A 20614-nucleotide genomic window follows, 5' to 3' on the forward strand; every position below is an offset into this window, starting at 1 on the left:
GGGGGAAAAAAAAGAATTTAGAATTAATGGGACCCATTGCATCCTCTCCTTGAGTAGCAGGCGTGGAGCAGAAGAGCTCTGCCACCAGCCCACCGCCTGGGAACAGCAGCTTCTTCCTGGCCTGGGTTTCCTTGTGCTGCCCAAGATGCCAGTGCCAAAAGCAGCTGCTCCTCCTGGGCTTCCCTGCAAGCCTGGCCTATTAGCTTGAGAGCAAGCCAGGGGCTATTAACATACAATGTGGATGTAAAGTTGAGCAAGTGTCTCAATGTTTTTACCAGACATATTTGACATGGCTATTTGGAGCCTGGTCAGCATGTAGATCACTTGGCTGATAGCGCTGTTTGGGAAGCTGAGAAAGTCCAGCTCCATGTAAAATACCTGTGGTAAGAGAAGTAAAGGAATTTTACTAGTTGTTTTCTGGAAAACAGTTCCATGCTACAGTGATGTAATCTGCTTAAAGCCATCCATAAAATATTACAGATCCAAAATGATGTCACATCTTTGGAAGGAAGTGTATAGATAATTATTAAACATTATAATGCTCTTAACCTTGGTGATCTTATGTTAACTACAAATTAAAATATGAATGTACTAGTCCAAGCACAGACTAGAAGAAGCATAATGCTTCTGAGAGTAACTGGTCATGAACAATAGATCACACATTGCTAGGTCAAGATTGCTAGGTGACTTCCTTGCTTAATATTAACAATACTTCTGTATCAGTGCTATGGCTAGTCGAAAAACTAAAAACACGCACTCACACACATTCAAAGGCAAACCATTTGCCTAGATACAGTATTTAAATTAAATGACTTAATCCAGCTGTTAAACACGAATCCATATACATTTATGAGCGCTCTCGGGACCGCTGGTTTATTACATGCACTCCCTGGTGCCAGCACCAAGTGAGGGCACCCAGCAGCAGCCACACAGGCCTCTACAGAAACTCTCCAGAACCAAAGATGGTACAGCATGTGTGCTTTCTGAAGGCTTGTAAATGTTTATAAACGAGGCATAGTCATTAGACTAAGAGTTAGTGGTTTGTAAAACCTTCAGTGCGGTAATAAAAGTTTTACAAGAGTGATGGAAACCAAAAAGGCCTGTGAAGCTCTATTCTGAGATGCTCTTACATAAGGGAGAGCACCCTAGCTCTGGGAAACACACAGGGACAATGGCATTTTCAAAATTAAAAGAATTTATGAAGAATGAGTTAACTTTACCTCACTGGAGTCTATATCAAAAGGAATACTGTTTTCTATTAATGTGTAATGTGTAAGTATTTGATAAGGGAGAGTTTAACTTTTTCTACTTATAAATTACAATTCTCATTGTCAGTATCCCTGTGAGTGAAAATGCCATCTACAGAAGGAGAGGGGAATAAGAGGGAAGCAGGGAGGGGAAAAGCAAAGAGGAACACATGCTGGCGTCTGTGTGGTCTCTTAAAGGATGCTCTCCGGATGGCTGTCTGAAGTGCGGGCATTCGTCTCCCACCCCCTTCCTTTCAGACACTGTTTTTATGCCCTGATTTGGCTGCCTCTTGTCAGACCTACTAAGGTGCAGGACGCCTGCAGTGAAACGTATTCCATAGACTCTACTGCCAGATGTGGATGCAGACTCAGAGTACTTAGTGTCTGACAAGCGGGAGAGCCATCCTGCGGTTTGTGATACTAGGTAGGCAGCTTGCTTCTACTGATTTTAGGTTAAAAGGTTATAATTCCAGTCATATGTTTATTGAAAGTTACTTTAATGTGCTCTGCCAAGAATGCAGAAAATAAGCATGGGAGGAGGTGCTTCCTTTCACACCATTTCTCGTGTGCACACACATGCATGGGAGAGGCCTGAGCATTTCACCATCCAAGTGCAAGTAGTGCCACGAGCCCAAGTTCTCCACAGACGTCGACTTGGGGAAAGGGTTGTTCTAGGTGCTTCCTTTCACACCATTTCTCGTGTGCACACACATGCATGGGAGAGGCCTGAGCATTCCACCATCCAAGTGCAAGTAGTGCCACGAGCCCAAGTTCTCCACAGACGTCGACTTGGGGAAAGGGTTGTTCTTCGCATGTGCCTTGCTTCCATTGGCCAGGAGACTCAGCCTGGCTGCAAGGAGCAGGGTGGTAGCTACAGGTAAGAAAGCCACTGAAACCCACGTCTACCTCTCATTCTCCAAAGCATATACACTGTCACTTAAAGGTGCCTTTCTTCCTTATAACCTATCTTTCCTTCCAAATTTATCATGGGAAGAAGTAATAATTCTTTTCTCTGCTGCAATATATTCTCAACACTGCTCTCAACCTACAACTGGTTACTTTTCAAAGTCTATTTTATTACATGTACTGTAGAAAGACTCTGTGACATACATATATTGAAATTACTAATTGATTTCCTGGTTCTACAATTTTATTATTGTTTTTTATTAGTAGTACAATTCTACTCTGTGTAAGTAAGCATGGGGAGGTGAGAAAGATAGCTACTATTTATTTTATTTTTCGCTCCTTTGCCATGTGAAAAGCTCGATTATCTTAGCGAACCCTTGGTATAATAATGCAAATTAATCATTGGCAAATTAAAAATGGCTGAGTTGGCCTGATTGGTTTTCCACTAACTTACCATAGCCAGTCTGTGACACAAGCTCAGCAGCTCCTCCAATGGGCTTTGTGAACACCCCCATGATTCCTTTCCCCACACCTGAGATAACACCCTTGGCCTTGTGTCCTGCTGAAGCCTGAGCCTCAGATGTTTTCTGGAAGTTCTGCATTGGCTGATCCACTATACCAGCAATTGCACCTGAAACAACAAAAGCCCTCAGTAAGGACACAGGCTTAAAATCCTCAGAAAATGAAAATCACAATCTGGAACACAGTTTTTACTTGGATTGAAAATGAATTGCCACCCTCATTAGAAAGTTATTTACTATACATTTATTTACCAAATATCTAAGTACATCGAGGACTATTTAAGTTAGACGTTTATTATCTTCATCAAAACACAATGTTCACGAGCTGGCCTGTGGCTCACTCGGTAGAGTGCGGTGCTGATAACACCAAGGCCACGGGTTCGGATCCCATATAGGGATGGCCGGTTCGCTCACTACCTGAGCGTGGTGCTGACAACACCAAGTCAAAGGTTAAGATCCCCTTACCGGTCATCTTTTAAAAAAACAAAAAAAACAAAAAAAAACACAATGTTCACGCTGGGTTTGGTTCACACAGTCAGGAGCTGTGAAGTTTAGTTTTTTACAACGGGGCAACCATTTCCTACAGAATTTAATAAAAATGTCAGACCATTCCAAAGTGTCGCCCATATGCCTTTCCCCAGAAATCAGTCAACACAGTTTAGGAAGAAGAGCTAACGATTCTTCAGGCAGAGAGCGAGCCTACTCAGCCTAATATACTTTCGCCGAATCAGGAGGATGAAAAAAATGGGAAGGGGCCAGCCACTTTCTATGTTCCCACTTTTAATAACAACAACAATTATTTAATAATAATTTAATATTACAAATATAGTACTTTAATAATTATTTAATAAGAGTATGATATAGTAATATTTCTATTAATTACTAGGTGCTGGGGACTGTGCTAAGAGCTTCATCTGTATGAGATCATTTCATCCTCATAATTCTAGGAGTCAAACATCGTTTTCATCCGGATATGGACACCGAGGCACAGAAAGATTAAGGAGTTTTTCCCAGGGTCACACAGCTGTTAAGAGGTTGAGCCCAGATTTGAATCCAGGGAGTATGATTCACAGCCTAGCTCTTAACCACCAAGCTATTCACTTCTCTTGTTTATAAAACAGGCTCTTCCTCTTTGCCAATCTTGAAAAACTTCCTTCCCTCATTTCAACTGAGAGTTGGCCACTGACTCTTCACTTTAGAACAGCTACACAAACCCTGCTTCACGACTCTGTTCTAACAGCTTTACAATGGGGCAACCATTTCCTACACTGAGTTTGAAGGTGGTTGCAAATGAAAGGAATCCTTCGGCCACTCTTGCGAATGCATCTTGCTCTATGAGATCTAGGAAAGCCTCACCAGTCTTGATATTTTTTTTCATGATGGAGTGGAGGGTTCCCTAACTCAGTAAGAAGCAAAAATTTCCTCACAATTCTTGACAGAATTCTGTTATCAACTCATACCTGCTAGGAGTAAAGAAAATGCACAGTCCCCCTGGTAGAAATTTTAGTACATGTCAAATCCCATTGCTCCAAGTGCCACTAATTCAAAGTCTCTTGGGTAAATAGATATTTCCAGGTCTCAGTTAATGACCTGCTAACTTCAAGAAATATTCCATTGAACAAAATCCAGTAAAACAAAAGGCCAGTTCCTTCAGGTCAGTTGGAAAAGGGAATGTTCTTCATGGATTCCATTCCTGTAGGTTTTGACGTAGCCATTTAAGTTTATGCACTGACAGATTAAGAATGACCTTAGGTGACAGGTCTGCTTCCCGGCCTAGAGTAGTGCTGCCCAAACCTCTAAAGAAATGACAAGGATAAGCCAAGGAAGCTGCTCCCCACCTCCCCACTGGCTAAGGCCACCCTGGCTATCAAGGGCTGAGGGATCGATCCTTCAGCACCCCAGCCAGCCAGTCCTGAGGAACCAGATGCCTTGCTCTTCATCTATAAGACTAGGAGCGGAGTAGCCCTGGGTCTTCTCTTCCAATCATTTCCCAGACAATAGTTCAAAGTGAACAGCATCAAATACAGCATTTCCTTTTTTTAAAAAAAACTTATTTGTACATATTTGTGGAGTTCACTGTGTTGTTTCAATACATACATATACTGTACATTGATTCACTTAGGGCAGAGGGCATAGCTTTGTACCTGTTAACCCACCACTTCTCCTACTGCCCATTCCTCCCCTGCATCCCAAGCCTCTGGTAACCATTATTCTACTCTCTACTTCTATGTGAACCACTTTTCTTTTTTTAACTTCCACATATGAGTGAGATCATTAGACTACAGCTTTTGTGGTTTCATTATCTGATTTCTTTGAAAGATCTCCATGCTTAAGAGTTGAAAAACTGGGGTAAGTACAAATTCACCAATAAATTAAATTATTGCCTGTATTTCTGGTAGAAATGTCTTTTCCCTAAGTGCAGCTTTCCATTAAGACTATTAAAATTGAGTTGGGGGACAGGTGGTTACTTCATTTAGAATCTCCCATTTCCCTTTCATGTGCCAGCCCTAACCCGTACAAGGAACATAGAGCCTTGACCAGCTGTGATCGTCCACAAAGGGTGCCAGCTTCTATGTGCTTAAGTGCAAACAGGTATCACAGTGGAACTCTCCTTTGATCTTCCGATTTCTCTAGCCACTGGCCACAGTGAAGGCTCCAGTTACTGTGGCTTTGATAGATAGACTATTTGGGAGCCTGAAAAGTGTAAAGCCCGAGCCCCATGACAAGGTGTTAGATTCTAAGAGTTAGAGAAGGAGCTGTCAGATCACATGCCCTCAGCTCAGCACCAGATCCTTGAGGGGGGGAAAGCTGGCTTGTCACACACATCGACACCTCACTGGTCCCCAGGTGCTGCTGTCTCCCTCTTTGTGCTAAAGAGCTGGAGAACAGAGAGGCCATAAGAGACTAGCAGCCATTTCATGGTCTCTGTGACCCTGCCTTGAGAGATGCAGCTTCTCATAGGGCTTTTGAAGGCTCTCTTATTAAGTATAATCCAGCTAAATCCTAAGACTGTAAAATTATTTACTGTCATATACTCAAACTCTGCTCCAAAGCTTTAAGAAGTGGAAATTGATCCCAAGACTTGTCTGTTGGCGACAGGCCCACAGGGTGGGCGGCCACATGGAGACGGCTGTGATGTGATGAAGGGAGGCAAGGAAGGAAAGAGCGTGCTGGGAGGGGAGATTCCACGGACCTATGTGCTGGGCCAGGCAGGACGTGGGGGGCTGTTTCCTTTTGTGCCTTTAGTTGTAGGAGGAGGAATTTCTTTGTGAAGCAAGGGAACTACAAGGGCCTTCCCTCACCTCTGCTGCGACTAGCTCTCTGCCTCAGGCAAAAACCACTTGGTTACTGATCTATGAAAGGACCTGCCTATGTGGCTATTTTGATGCTGCCCTTACCACGTGGTATAATTTTATTTGGGGCACTTTTTTGTTACAGTAGCAGAGGCACAGGCCTAAGCTGGTACACCACGCTACAGCTCACCATTCCAGAGACAAATGAACCCCAGAGTATATTAGACATTCTAGCCAGAGGCTAGCTTTTTTTTGACCAGAACAGATTAGTAAACTGAGAAGGAAGCACTTTGGTCCGTAATTCCTAAATTCCCGACTAACTGCAAACCAGTCTGCTAACGGCAGGTTGTGGTATCAGAGGGACTCCTCTTAAGTGCTGTCTGCTGGAAAGCACAGCTCTTGGGCAATCCCTCGGAGGGAAATCTTCCTGATTCACCTGGAAAGGTCTATTAAGTGCCTGTGAAGACAGAGGGATGTGGCCTCTGGGGGAATCTCTGTTCGTAAATCAGGCAGTAGCCCCAAAGAGATGGGGGTCAGAGAAGCCATTTCTGAACAGGAGTCAGGGCTAGCAGGGCAGGTGGAGTGTACCTGTGACATGGAGCTGCACGTCCTTTCTCAGAACAGACTCTATGGCCTGGTAGAAAGTGGGGTGTTTGGGGAACAGACCTAGTCAATGTGCGTAGGCTATGCCAGTTCTGCAGGCTAAAGAGTTTTTCAAGCACCACTGCTTTTGGAAAACTGTTGTGGAGCTCATCCAAACACCTCAGCAGCATCTCTTGGATAGCTGACACTTTTCCTTCCGGAGCTGGGGCAATGTGGCTGGGCATGGCAGCTAAAGACTTCCTCTGAGTTTCAAGTACCTCGTAACACTCCACAGTTTCCCCATGAGAGCAAAGCAGAGTCAAAAAGGGCCACTGACCCCATAAGCATCTGGGGGAAGTGTGTTTCTCCGACCCTATAACTTCCAAGTGTTCAACCTCCCCACGTCCTGACTGCTTCCAGGCCGGGAGCCCTCTGTGGGTAGGTGACATGATAGAAGGGCCAAAGTTCTTGTCCTTGCTGGAGATCTGACCTGGCCAGTCACTTAACTTCTCCATGCCTAGGGTTGTAAAGATCAAATAGGATGACACATGTGAAAGTGCTTTCTCGACCCTAAAATGTTCTTTAAGTATATTTTTATTAACTGTGTCTTTAACATTTCTGTCTCGTAAAGGAAGAAATGAGCAACTAGAATTTTCAAACTATTACATTATAGTATCTCTAACTTCAGTTAGGCACTTAATTGCATATGGCAATTTTAAACACCATTTCTGGGGATGGATTAAATGGTGACAAATCTATACTTTCCAAGATTAGGAGAATTGGTTGGTCTTACTTCCCCTCTCTTCTTCCTGCCACACATCTGGTAGTTCTAGGACCAGATATTTTTAGATAACCCAGAGATTATATGGGACACAGAAAGGCTCTTGAACTCTAAGAGGAAAGAAAGCTGGTGTGGGCCCAGCTTGAGATGCCCACTGTGAACTCTAATGAGTCCAGAAATGGATGTGCTGCTCAAGGTGTGTGCTAGGTTAGGACTGGAGCTCCAGGGGGCCCAGGGGCAGGCCAGTGTTGGCAAGTACAGCCAGTACACACTGAGGAGGGATCTATTTCACTCGCGGAACTCACAGGTTTCTGGAAATTACCAGAGATGCAGAAAGACCCCATGAGCCCACTGTAGTTTCCACAGACAGACTAAATGATTCCCTTGCATGGATGAGGAAATACAAGTCACGGTGACCATAGCAAAGATCAGAGCTTTATGACTTTCTACCCTGACATTGGGAGCCATGCCTAAAAGGGTGACATCATCAGGGCAGATTCATGGCTCCGCACATAACTGATTTCTATCATTGGGGACAATTTTATATAGTGGAAACTGATTAGTGGCTGGGGGCTTCTCTCAATGGGAAGAGAATAGACCTCTCGGGCTCGAAGGGAATCAGGGAGTTAGGATGGAGACAGCCACATGTCAGCCAGCTCAGGTCTCTTCTTTCTGATCACCTGGAAGCTTCAAGAAGAGTGGGTGGAGAGAAGAAAGCTCTTATGCTGAGAGTTAGCACATTTAAGCCTACAATTCTTATCATAAAAATGTCCCAAAGTCCCAAAACAATGACTTAAGGGCCCCAAGATAACTTCATCATCACTTCCTCTAGTTACAGCAACTTAATCCATTGGACTAAACTAAAGCAAAAACGCTCCTGCCATTGCTCAAATGTTTCTCTTTGCTGAGATACTCTTTGAAACCAGGCAACCATAATTTGCTATCCTAATTTAATAATGACAGATGCTGTTTACCAAACATGGACTCTGTGCCTGGTACATGACTGCCTATCTGCATTTTGAATAGTGGTATTACCAGCCCCAATTTACAAAGAGAAATCCAGATTCAGAGAAGTTAAGAACTTGCCTGAGGTCACAAAGAAAGGACTTGGACACCCTAGCCTGGGTTCTGCAGCTCCTGAGTGACAAGTTCTGCCCACCACCCCACACAAACTTCCCCAAAGGAGTCACCATCACCTTCTGGTTGCTTAGTCAGCAAGGCAATTGCTCCTTTACCTAGCACGTTCATCCCAGGTCCCCAGCTTCCCCGTTTCCATGCATTATCAAATGACAGTGCCTCATACCACTGCACGTTAGTACTTAAATAATTTCTAGCAACTTAACCTGAACTTGTAACATTTTACTGCTTCCTCCCAGAACCTCAGCTGGCTGCGGTTGCAAGCTGAGCAGTGTGTAAAGAACTGAAGATGGGAGAGAGGGCAAATCCTTTCAAGCTCATCTTTTCTACCCTTTGCTCAAAGCTGCTTTTGGTCACTTTGATCTCTGCAAGGCGCACTCTCCCTCAGATGTGCAGAAGGCATGTTGCCAAGAAATACAGTTTTAAATTCCTTTGCAAACAAACAAACAAAAAATACCCTTGAAAATCCTGCTCTGCAAACTTTCAGCTCTGAAGCTTCCTTTTTATAGATTTTTCCAAAGCAACTTATTTTCAAACATTTGTAATATTCTGAAATATCCATAGCAATCTTCACCTCTAACTATACCATCTGGCTGCTTGACAAACAATAATTTCTCTGAGTCAGGACGATTTCCAAAAAATATAATAATAAAAGGAAAAAGCAGGCTCCTCACTGAAGTTTACATGACATTTGCACGTTGTTCAAGTGCTTCTCAAACAAAAGCGAGCGTCTGCAATGTCTATGGGAGTGAGGGAGTGAGGGCTTCAGGAGGGCTGCCTATCACTCACTTCAAAATACACACAGCTGGGTACCACTGTCCTTGTGTGGACACCTCTGCACTTGGGGCCTCCTATGGAATTATTCTTTCCTTTGGAAAACCATGCTGAGGCCTAAAATATGACAGAGGCAAAGGACGGCAGAGCACGCGTCTACGCAGGTGAGCCTCCCTGTGGGCAGTTCCTGGGATGGCCCTTGGCATGGCCACATGATGGCTCTGGGAAATGGGCCATGTTTCAGTGACTCACGGATGCACTATAGGGACACAAGTGAGTGCCTTATCCTCTCTGAGCACTTCACAGCCATCCCCAGGCAGAAGGTGAAGCTGTCAAATCCTGGGAGACCCTGCACCTCAGCAGAGCTGCAATGCAGACAGATGGGAGTCCCTGCAGCCCCTTACCAAGCAGACTGATGCCCAGCCGAGACAGGCCCTGTCGCAGCCCCTCGCCCAGGCTCTCGGGGAGCTGCCGCCGCCACTCCTCCTGCCGGTTGTAGTGCTCCTCGTCCAGTGAGAGCCGGTCCATGTTCCGGGCCAGGCTTGTGGCCAGGTTGGTGATAGACGTGAGGGTACCTGAGGGCACAAGAGCACAGAGGTTGGCTGCCTTGTCACATACGTGGTGGACCCCAGGACAGTGGTCCTGGAGGGCTGGAGAAAGCAGGGTGAAGGGGTGGTGGGGACACTTGTATCCCTCCTGGACATGCCCAGTGGTGAGTGATGGTGGGTCCCTCCTGGGCAATTTGAAGCAAGTGCCTTAGGAGAGTGAGGGGAAGACGAACTTACGCACAAGGGTGATGGCACTGCACAGGGCTAGAGCGGGAATCTCAGCTGCCACAAAGGGGCCCAGAGCTTTATATGAAACCATCCGTTAGGCCTAATTTTGAGGGTTAAAATTTGCCTGCTCTAATTTTAAAGGTTAAAGTTATGTTGCTGAATTTTAGACAGATTGTGAAGAAATATTTCCACTTTAGGAATAAAATTTATTCCCTCCTTATTACTTCAGTCAAAATAAAAGGAGACACTGAACTTTGTCATTTGAAATTCTGAGGAAGCAATTATTGTGCCACAAAGAATATGTATAATTTTGAAATTCAGGACGTTAACTGAAAAAAAAGGTGAGGACAATAGAAGGAAAATCATGTGACAGTCGCAATTCCATATGGCTATTCCAGCATCTTGCTCAAAACAGTCCCAACTCCCTCCAGCAAGTCTGCATAAATCTCAATGAGCAAAACTGAAAGGCATCAATGGACACTTTGTGAAGCTCATGAGCTAACTCATCTGTCATCAGGCGTCCAGTTTCAAGAAATGGTAGATGTCATTTTTCGCAGCTGCATCTTTCCCAGTAATCTGAGAAGAAAAAATCCACACACACACACACACACACACACACACACACACACACGCATGCACACAAACCAGCAAACCAAACAGATTTTGCTAAGAGAAGGAGAGAACAAGTGTAAAAAACATCCAGTGAGTCAATATGCTAAAATTACTGCTGAATTTAGCAGGTGTTGGTTGTCTTATTTTAAAACACACACACACACACACACACGCATGCACACAAACCAGCAAACCAAACAGATTTTGCTAAGAGAAGGAGAGAACAAGTGTAAAAAACATCCAGTGAGTCAATATGCTAAAATTACTGCTGAATTTAGCAGGTGTTGGTTGTCTTATTTTAAAACACACACACACACACACACACGCATGCACACAAACCAGCAAACCAAACAGATTTTGCTAAGAGAAGGAGAGAACAAGTGTAAAAAACATCCAGTGAGTCAATATGCTAAAATTACTGCTGAATTTAGCAGGTGTTGGTTGTCTTATTTTAAAACACACACACACACACACACACACATGCACACAAACCAGCAAACCAAACAGATTTTGCTAAGAGAAGGAGAGAACAAGTGTAAAAAACATCCATGAGTCAATATGCTAAAATTACTGCTGAATTTAGCAGGTGTTGGTTGTCTTATTTTAAAATAAAAACAGAACCACAGAGATTCTAGTGTCAAGAGTGAGAAATCCGCCAGTGACTCATCTGGTGAGTTTCTGCAGCTCTGCTCCAGGCCTCCCCAGATGATTCGGGGCCTGGGGGAGTGGTCCTTTTTCACTGTCCGTGGAATTTGTTTTTATTGCTCTTGCTGTTCTCTTGCCAACCCCCCACCCATAGTCCCTCATCCCTGCTATGGATCATGGATTCTCATATTTCAAGCTCAAGTCTTCTTCTGAGGCATTCTAGAGACTTCTACAACCTGCCCACCCATAATGGAGTTGCAGCACTGTCTACAGTGAAATGCCTATTATGGGGAAAAGCCCTTTGCCCTGTTTTCTCTGCCTCCCGCTAACAGGAAAAGGGGATTCAGATGGCCTGTGTTAGTTCCCAAGTCACTGTCGACCTGCTCAAAATATCATTAAGCAAACACAAACGGATAAAACTAACACACTCTTGTGGGGAAGCAGTTCGGCCTCTGTGCCCGATGACCAATCTGGGCCACAAGATGGCGCTGTTTCCGTGTGGTGTTAGCGAGAAGTTGGCTGTTTGACCTCTAAACCAACTTCCATGTCAAACTGGATCCATATCCTTAAGGCAGTTATGACAACTGTATCTACACTTAAAAAAATATGATGAGGCAACGCAGTGTAGGATTTCTGATGTTTAGCAGAAATCCTGAACACCTTTAATATTTCTGTATTTATCACATGGAATAACAGTTGAGCCAATCCTTGTTTTCCCAACGGGGGGTTTAAAATTCTGAAGTTTCTGAAACATTTTCACACAGTACAGGCAAGTAGTGATCTGTTTAAAACATAAGACATTATATATGAGCTTTGTTACAAATCCAACATTTTACTGCAAGCTAACAAGCCAAACAAAGCTAGAGGCAATCTGAATGCATTTAAAACTTTAACACATTCTTTAAAAATAAAACAGAAGGCAGGGAAGGAATAAAATTAAGGCATTACTACAAGGACATGAAATAGCTACCTTTGGAAATGTGCTTTACAAATGATGTTGTCCCTCTGGAAACTCCACTCACGAAGGCTCCTGGGCCTCGGGTCAGCCCCTCATATGGAAGCCTAAAGAAATCAGCGATCCCATTCCCTACGCTTCTCACCAAACTTGCAGGGCTGCCGAGGATTTCCAGAGATCCAACCACCCAGCCTGCAACGGACCAAAGGGAAGGGGTTACGGAAATCTCAAATACAGCACTTTCAACATTTGTGAAAAAGTGACCCATTTCCCCTACAATTCATTTTTCACACTAGAATTGGGAATGTAATAAGCTTCTTTGGAGCAAAATAAGGGAAATAACTCATTCACTGTGAATTCATAAATGGCAAACTTTCATACTTTATAAATCAAAGTGGTCCTCTGGCAGCCTCACAAATGGCTTTAATATGGCTTTAATATGACTTCCTGGCGTGGGCCTCCTGTATTCCTGCTAAAAGGGATCCATGTGCAGGGAAAAGCCACTCCCACCAGCCCAAGGAAAGGTGCTTGTTGGGCTGCAGGTGACACAGGCTGGGAAGTTCTCTCAAGACTCCGCAGGGAAGTAGCAAAGGTACCAAGATGAGGGGGAGGTGCTTGGTCAGGGGGAAGAGGCCAGATGCTAAATGGGGTGTTGTGAAGGGGATGCAAACTTTGGACAAGGATGGAGGAGTTATTTTTAACCTTCTCCAACCTTACCAAGTTGAGTGCTTCCCTTTGGAGCAGGGCTGGAGCCAGACAAATGCCTCCCCATTCGACCTCAGCTTTGGTTGTGTAAACATCGGTGACAGGGACATACTGATTAGGTTAGCGAGAGGGGAGTGTTCCCTCTGAATGTCCCAGGAGGGTAGCTTTGGATCTGGTTTCCTATCTAAGCGAGGGCTTGCCAGGAGCCGGCCTGCTCAGTGGCCTGATTGCTACGTCCGCTGCCTCATGGCAATGTGGCTGGGGTGCAGAGTCCAGCAGAGGCTGCCCTTCCCTGTCTTCTTCAGGGTGGGGATTTGGGACTGACTATAGGCCCAGAGGACTGGAGGGGTAGGCAAGGGCCAAAGGACCAAAAGAGGAGGCGTCCAAAAAGACAACTTCCTCCAGTAATCTGCTGACCTCCCTGCCAGGGGCTGAAGACACTATAACAGGAAGGCCGTGGGGATAGTCCTGTGTGGGAGCCATCCCTCCCTCACCAGAAGGTCCTTGGAGGACAGTCCTGTCACAGAGATCCTCAGTCAAGTTACCAATCTGAGAGGATCAGAAAGGTTTGGGTATAAGAGCCAAGCCAAGGTCCTAAAGAGTTCCCCTGCCCAGTGCATGCAGACAGGGATATTCTTAAATTTGGAGCCCCCTACCTTTTCTGGAACATTATTAGGTTGGTAACATTAGGGTTTAGATCAAAGGAGGGAATAATTTCCAGAAGATGAAGATTACAAATGGAATGGCCTGTGGGTGCTAGGCATTCAACTCAATTCTCACAGCAACTGTGCAAGAAAAGTTCTTTTACCTCCAAATAAATTCAGGCCAGGTAATGAATGAGCTGCTGCTTGGGTTCAGGGACTGGACTAGGAACAGGAGGCAGAGGCAAAACCAACATGGTGTTACTATGTCTCCATGGTCTTACAGTCAGATAGGAAAAGGAGGAAACTGAGGCTCAGAGATGAAGTCAATTGCTCCCAATCTCCCGACTGACTAGACATGTGGGCTGGTTTTCCAAGCCAGGTTTACCTGATTCCAAAGCCTAACCACCCCCCACCCCTTGGCCCCGCTTCCATGAGTCCAGGTTATAAAGAGTAGGCAGGGTACTGTGGGAAGTTATGGAATATTCTTCCTTGGAGGGCCCGCTCTGGAGGTAAAGAAACAGCAGATTCCCTTTAGCCTGGAATGGTTTTAAGTTTCTCCCGAAGGAAACGTTTGGTCTAAACATCTTAATTCCCCTTTCCTCCAAAGATTCCACATATAAAGAAAGGAGAGTAGCTATTGACAAGCAAAGACCACTCTATGACAGGTCCACTCAGGCCAGCGCAGCGGGTGCACAGAGGGAGCGGGAAGCCCCCGGCCCTTCCAGCTCGCTCCCGCCCAGCTGCTGGGGGCCCTTCCTTGCTCTTTCTGGCCCGTGAAGGGTGGGGCTAGGATCTCCCGGACTGTGACACTGAAGCCGGAAGCACTGCCCACTGGGAGGGCTATGTGTGCACCACTGCCACATCTCAGCGGCATCTGAGCTGGCCGGAAAAGGGCAGGAAGTACCCAAGGATACTCTTTCTTTAATTATCTTCCTCCAGAAGCAAATATGAGGGTACTTCAGAAAGTCTACGGAAAGATTCCTATCATGTTTTAATTCTATTTTGCCATGAACTTTTTCAAGTGCCCTCGTGTATCTTTTGCTTACTTGTTTGGAAGTTTTGTTGAAAAAGGGAGTCTGTCGGGCTTCCTATCAAATTGAGACTTGAGGGTAGAGAGGGACTTCAGGAAATTATAAAGCCCACATTCCTTCAAATAGGGTAAGTTACTCATTTCCAATTACTGTTTGTTAAAACCTCTTCAAGGTGACTCCACAAATTTCCCTAGAAATGAGGTCAGGGTGTTATTGACCATCACAGGCAGGAAACTTCTCAAGTTCAGTAGGTGAAGCTGACCCAATGCGACGCGGGTGCCACCTGCTCGCTCCCAGGCCAGCCCTCTCCTTTCCCTACAAGAACGCGGTCCATTCTCAGTAAGAATTCTCTATCTGGCGTTGGTACCTCTGGCCATCTTCCCATTTCCTACTCCTCCAGTCACTGCTCTCTTTCAGTGATCTTCAGATTGTCCATAGGATTTTAGTGATAGGATTTCCCATTAGGCTCTAAAAACTTGCCCTCTATATTAGAATTCCTTAGAGGATTTTTAGGGGAATTACAAAAAATCCAAACTGCTCTTGTGAAAGCTCATTAAACATAAAACAGAGATAACTTCAGCACACGGCTGCAGGGGCACAGTTACTTGGTACCACAAATGGAGCTTCTCTGCCAGCTCGTGGCACAGACAGGTGCCCCTGAACCTCAGCATCACACAGTGTCCGGACGAGAGCCTCATTCCTTCTCAGGCCTCAAATCTGAGCCAGTACCTACAAGCCTGCTTCTCATGCTAACAGCAAAAACTGCCCAAAAGGGTGAGTTTCTGGAATTGTTTATAAATATATGCGTCTATTAAATTTGAGATGTTAACTGCTTATTTTTAAATTATTTCTTAGCAAGAGGGAAATATTTTCCTCGCTGTTGAGCAAGCTATCAAAACAATAGGTCTGACAGGGCCCTCTCCCTGATCTTGAAATTTTCTTTTATAAAAGAATTCTGGATTGCATGAATTTCATTATGGAGAAAATGTCATCTTACCAGTATGGCAATAACATAGATGGGTCATTACTGCTAGTCTTTTTTTTTTTTTTTTCCTTTTTGTCTTTTTTACTGACTGGTAACAGGATCGCAACCCTTGGTGTCGCGCCTGTACCGGGGACCGGCAATGGGATCGCAACCCTCAGTGTCGCGCCCGCACCACGCTCAACCAGTGAGCGGGAACCGGTCTCCACATGGGATCTGAACCCTCGGAGGGAGCACCGCTGCGCTCCCAAGCAGCGCACTCTCCAGTGCACCACCGGGCCGGCCCATTACTGCTAGTCTTAATCTCACATAGGAATGCATTCACTAGCTATGATGTTACCAAGAGGGTAGAACAAAGGTTTTCTCCCTTGTTACTTTCAGAAAGTAAGATTTCCGTGTTCTTTAGTGGGAATGACTGACAAGGCCTAATCTGGATGGTGCTCTTTACTTGAATTCTTGAGACCATGAGGAACCAGATTATGACACTGAAACTACTTTAGTAAACTTGGTTCAGGAAAACATGCTCTGAGGCCGATGACCATAAAATGTGTTGAGGCCACATGGTTCCCAACACTCAATCTTTAGCACAGAGTACTCCCCACAAAATTTTGTGCACATATTCTAACCATGCTTTGCAGACTTTTGCAGACTGAAAAGGGAAGCCTTGCTTGCTCCCATTGAGCCCCTGAGAGACAGCAGCCCGTGGCCTGCAGGAGGCCACTTGTGCAGTTCCAGAGGTTGGGAAGAGGGAGCAAGGGCTGTTCTTTGGACTCAGGTCTGAGGAGCGGCTGAGACATGCTGTCTTTGGGATCTGTCGAGATAGGCAGTGCAGCACCGGATGGGGAGAGGGCTCCTCACATATCTTATGGACATACAAAACCCCTGAATTTCTCACCTACGGTTATTCATGAACAGCAGTGAAGAAAACTAACAGCCTAGAACTGGATTTCTTTTAGGCCCCAGGCCTCAGGGCCTGACTAGTTTTCCTGGCTGATTCATGTGCTAAGAAAGGCCCTTGTGCCTTCAAGGTGCTAAAAAAGTGTTTGTCAAATTGAATTAAAATTCTAAGTTACACAATGGCTACTACTACTTAAGTATTTAAGTGCCAAGCAAAACGCTGCATACTTTACATACTTTAATTTGATCTCCTCAAAAATCTTAAAACCCCTTTTATGGATAAGGAAAGTGAGACTCAGGGAGGTTCAATAATTTGCCCAACGCCTTATATCCATCAGTGGCAGAGTCTAGACTTAGATCCAGTTCTGTTTAACTGTAAAGCCCATGCATATCACCTCTCATCAGTTGCTTCCTTATGTCTTGAATAAGGCACTACTCCAAAGCATGTCATTTTTGCCCAGGTTCTAGTCATCACAGACCCTCATCTGGTGTCCTCACCTGCTCTAAAGAGAGCCCCAGCGGCATAGTGCATTGCCAGGGCATGCACCAGCTGCCTCGCAGTGGTGAAGATGGGGCCTCTTTCAAACACTGAGAAGGAGAGAGGAGTGTGGTCGGAGGCTATGTACAGCTTGAGAGAAGCGTGGATGCTGACGAGCAGATGCACTGGCTGTATCACCAGTTTCCGTAACTTCACGGGATTCACCAAGGCCCTGGCATGCTGTCTGACCTGCATGGGCAACACCTGTTCACCACTGCAGAGTTGCAGGGATTGACCAGCCAGATTGCTGGTAGGAAGGTAAGTGTCAAATAAAGTTTTGATGTAGTGTACAAATGTGTCTTCCACATATAACCGTGCAGGTTTCAATTCAAAACTAAACTCATTAATATCAAATAGGAAGCTGTTGCCCTCAGTTAAGGTGATGCAAAGCTTGATAAAACAATTTTCCTTATATTCTTCCAAATCTTTGCTGGATACAAGGAGACTCTGCATTTTGGAACACTGAGTTGGTTCTGTTTTTTCTCCCTGGCAGACCAAGACAGCAAAGTGGAAATTGGACTTGTTATAAAGCTGGTTGTCCAACTGCAGGTCCCCACAGCAGACCTCCACACAGTAAAGCTGAAAGAGTGCAGCAGCGGGCTCTTCCCCAGGGAGGGGACCAGCGCCTGGGGCCATGTAGAGAAAAACATTGTCCAGTGTGAGTCTCAGAAGTTCAGATGATGCTTTCTGGTGGGTGAGATCATCAAAGACTGCCAGGCTCAACTGAGTGATGAACATTTTAAATGTAACAATCTTCTCCAGAGTTCTAGAGGAGAAAGGGAAAAGAACATTAGTTTCTCTCTGCTTTTCTTTCTTCTTTTTTTTAATGACAGTGCCTTATTAAATACCTCCTGATGGGACATCAGATTCTCATAAGAAACAAATAAGAACTTAACTTTCAGTACATTGTGTCTGGACAGAGCCAGCCACACTCCACCCGTATTGGGAAATGTTCCCAATGGGACTATTACAAGTTTTTGTCATGTTTCTGTATGTGCTTCCCTTATCAACACCAGATCTTTACTCCAAAATCCCTCTAGTCTTTGTGCACTAATTCTCTATTATGATGAACACAAAGCAGAAAGATATAATAAAATAACTAAGACTTCTTAAACTGAAAAAAGTGAGGCAAGCAGAAGAAAACTTAGCATGAACTCCCGCCACCACTGTCCACCTACCTGGGCCTGAGTCCCTGAACTGCTGTCCCCCTCGCCCCCATTTCTAGAGCTGGTCCGCCCTGCTCCTATCTCGGGCGAGCCCCTTGATGTGCTCTAAATCACTCTGCTCTCACCTACTCAAGGACGTTGCTCCAGAAATTCACCCCTCTCCTACATCTCTTTTTCATCCTTATTAATAGCTTATAAACATGCTGTTATTTCTCTTATCTTAACAAAATCCCTTGTAACTCCACTTCCTCCTCTAGCTACCACTTATTTTTCTGATTCCCTTTCCATAAAAATTCCAAAATGTTTCTACAGACATTATCTCCTGTTCCTCTCCTTCCCTTCTCTCTGAAGCTTGCTCCAAGCAGGCCTTTGCTTGCTGCCCCCTCCCCACCAACAAAACAATTCTCATCAGGGCCATCAGTGGCTTCCACTTGGCTAAGTCAAATGGTGGGCTTTCAGTTTTCTGCTTACTTGACCTGCCAGTGGCCTTTGGCATTGTTGATAACTCACTCCTCTGGGAAGCGATTTCTTCACGTGTCTTCTCTCAGCTCTTCTACCTCTCTGGTCATTCATCCTCAGTCAACCATGCAAATCCCTCTTCCCCTCTTTTCCTCTCTTGGATCTCTTAAACTTAAGGTGTCTAACGCTCAGCTGTTGGTCCTCTTCTTGTCCTCATTTTCACTCCCTTCCTTGCAGATCTCATTCAGTCTCATGACTTGAAACACCATCTCTATGCTGATGCCTTCCAAAGTATATATTTAACCTAAAACTCCCCCTGGATTCCAATACTATATGTCTAACCACCTATCCACGTAGTCACTTAGATGTCTAAATGACATCTAGCTTATCATGTCTATAATCAAACCTTGATCTTACCCCTAAACCTACAGATAGTCTTTCCCATCTCAGTTAATGGCAACCACATCCTACCAGCTGCTCAGACCAAAATTTTGAGACATCCTTTTTTTTTTTTAAAAGATGACCGGTAAGGGGATCTTAACCCTTGACTTGGTGTGGTCAGCACCGCACTCACCCAGTGAGCCAACCGGCCATCCCTATATGGGATCCAAACCCGTGGCCTTGGTGTTATCAGCACCGCACTCTACCGAGTGAGCCACAGGCCGGCCCCTTTGAGACATCCTTAATGCCTCTATTTTCAATGCTTATCCGATGTATCAGGGAAATCCCATTGGTTTTTCCCTAAAAGTATATCCAGAATCTGACAATTTCTTTCCATTTCCACTGACACCCCTGTAGTCTAAGCCACCATGGCTCTAGCGTGAATCACTGTAATAATCTCCTTAGTCTCCCTTCTTGCTTCTGCCCTTGTTTCTCTACAGTCTACTTCAACAAAGCAGCCAATAATCTAAAAATTTAAGACAGTGTGTAACTTCTCTGCTCAAAATGCTCCACTGACTTCCTCATTTCACTTAGAATTAAAACTAAGTCCTTACAATGGCCTACCAGGCCCTACTCAATGTCTCCCTCCTCCCAGCGTGCTCTCTCTGTACTACTACTGTCACCTTCTCCCCTCACTGGGCCTACACTGGCTTCTTCCCTGCTCCTCCAATATGCCAGGCACACTGTCTCTGGCCTTTGAACTGGCTATGCCCTTTGTCTGGAAAGCTCTTCCATCATATAACTGCCCTTGCTGCTTTCAACTCTTTGCTCAAATATCATCTTTTTGGTGAGACTTACCCACACCAATTTGTTTAAAACTACACTCTTCCTGTCCCTAGGCCCTGGCACTCCTGACCCCTCTTACAGGGCTCTGTTTCTATCCCTGTAAAATGCTGACTTTCTGCTGTACCATAAAAGTTCCTTTTTTATTATGTTTATTGTCTGTCACCCCCATTCCATGCCTATAAGAATGTAATCTCCTCAAGGGTAGGGATTTTCACTTCTTTATTTACTGGTGTATCCCTGTCCCTAAAAGAGCACCTGTGTCTGGTAAGCACTTGAAAAATATTTCTTGGCTTCTGGTCAAGATGGTGGAATAGACAGTCCCCAGCATCACTCTCTTGCACAAATCAACCAATTTACAACTATTAAAAAGTAACGACAAACAAGTTGGGGCCACTAGAGCTCAGGGGAAGAGGAGGAGAGACCTATGGAGTGCATAAAGGCAGCAGAAGCCACAATGAGAGAAAGAAAGGATTTCTCCCATCATTTCGAGCCCTGACCACTTCAAGGCTGGAGCTGCTGAGCGCATAGAGCAAGAGCTGGCAAAAGCTGCAGCTGTGCCCTTCCTATGAAGTTGTCTGGAGGCTGCAGGGGAAAAGAGGGTCCTGGTGGCTGCCAGGCCAGCAAGACCACTGACAGGGTTCCTGTGGACCCACATAGGAATGAGGAGCCACAGACAACTGAAAAAGGAGCCACTCAGAGGCCAGTGAGTCACTGCAAGGGAATAGCACATGGCCCA

The 20614-nt window shown here is 45.0% G+C and overlaps 1 protein-coding gene across 1 annotated transcript in view; it reads right to left on the bottom strand.

The window, feature by feature from the left end:
• Positions 1 to 275: 275 nt before the first annotated feature.
• The window catches only part of LOC103590853 (vacuolar protein sorting-associated protein 13B), a gene marked incomplete at both ends in the record, with an annotated part of 498786 nt that continues 478447 nt past the window's right edge, over positions 276 to 20614 (bottom strand). Inside the window, 5 exons of the mRNA XM_008573178.1 lie at positions 276 to 378; positions 2608 to 2784; positions 9646 to 9816; positions 12245 to 12421; positions 16987 to 17792. Of these exons, the coding sequence (XP_008571400.1) occupies positions 276 to 378; positions 2608 to 2784; positions 9646 to 9816; positions 12245 to 12421; positions 16987 to 17792 (1434 nt within the window). The remainder of the gene's footprint in view (positions 379 to 2607; positions 2785 to 9645; positions 9817 to 12244; positions 12422 to 16986; positions 17793 to 20614) is intronic.

The sequence above is a fragment of the Galeopterus variegatus genome, unplaced genomic scaffold (assembly GCF_000696425.1).
Source record: "Galeopterus variegatus unplaced genomic scaffold, G_variegatus-3.0.2 Scaffold886, whole genome shotgun sequence".
In the NCBI taxonomy this organism is placed as follows: domain Eukaryota; kingdom Metazoa; phylum Chordata; class Mammalia; order Dermoptera; family Cynocephalidae; genus Galeopterus; species Galeopterus variegatus.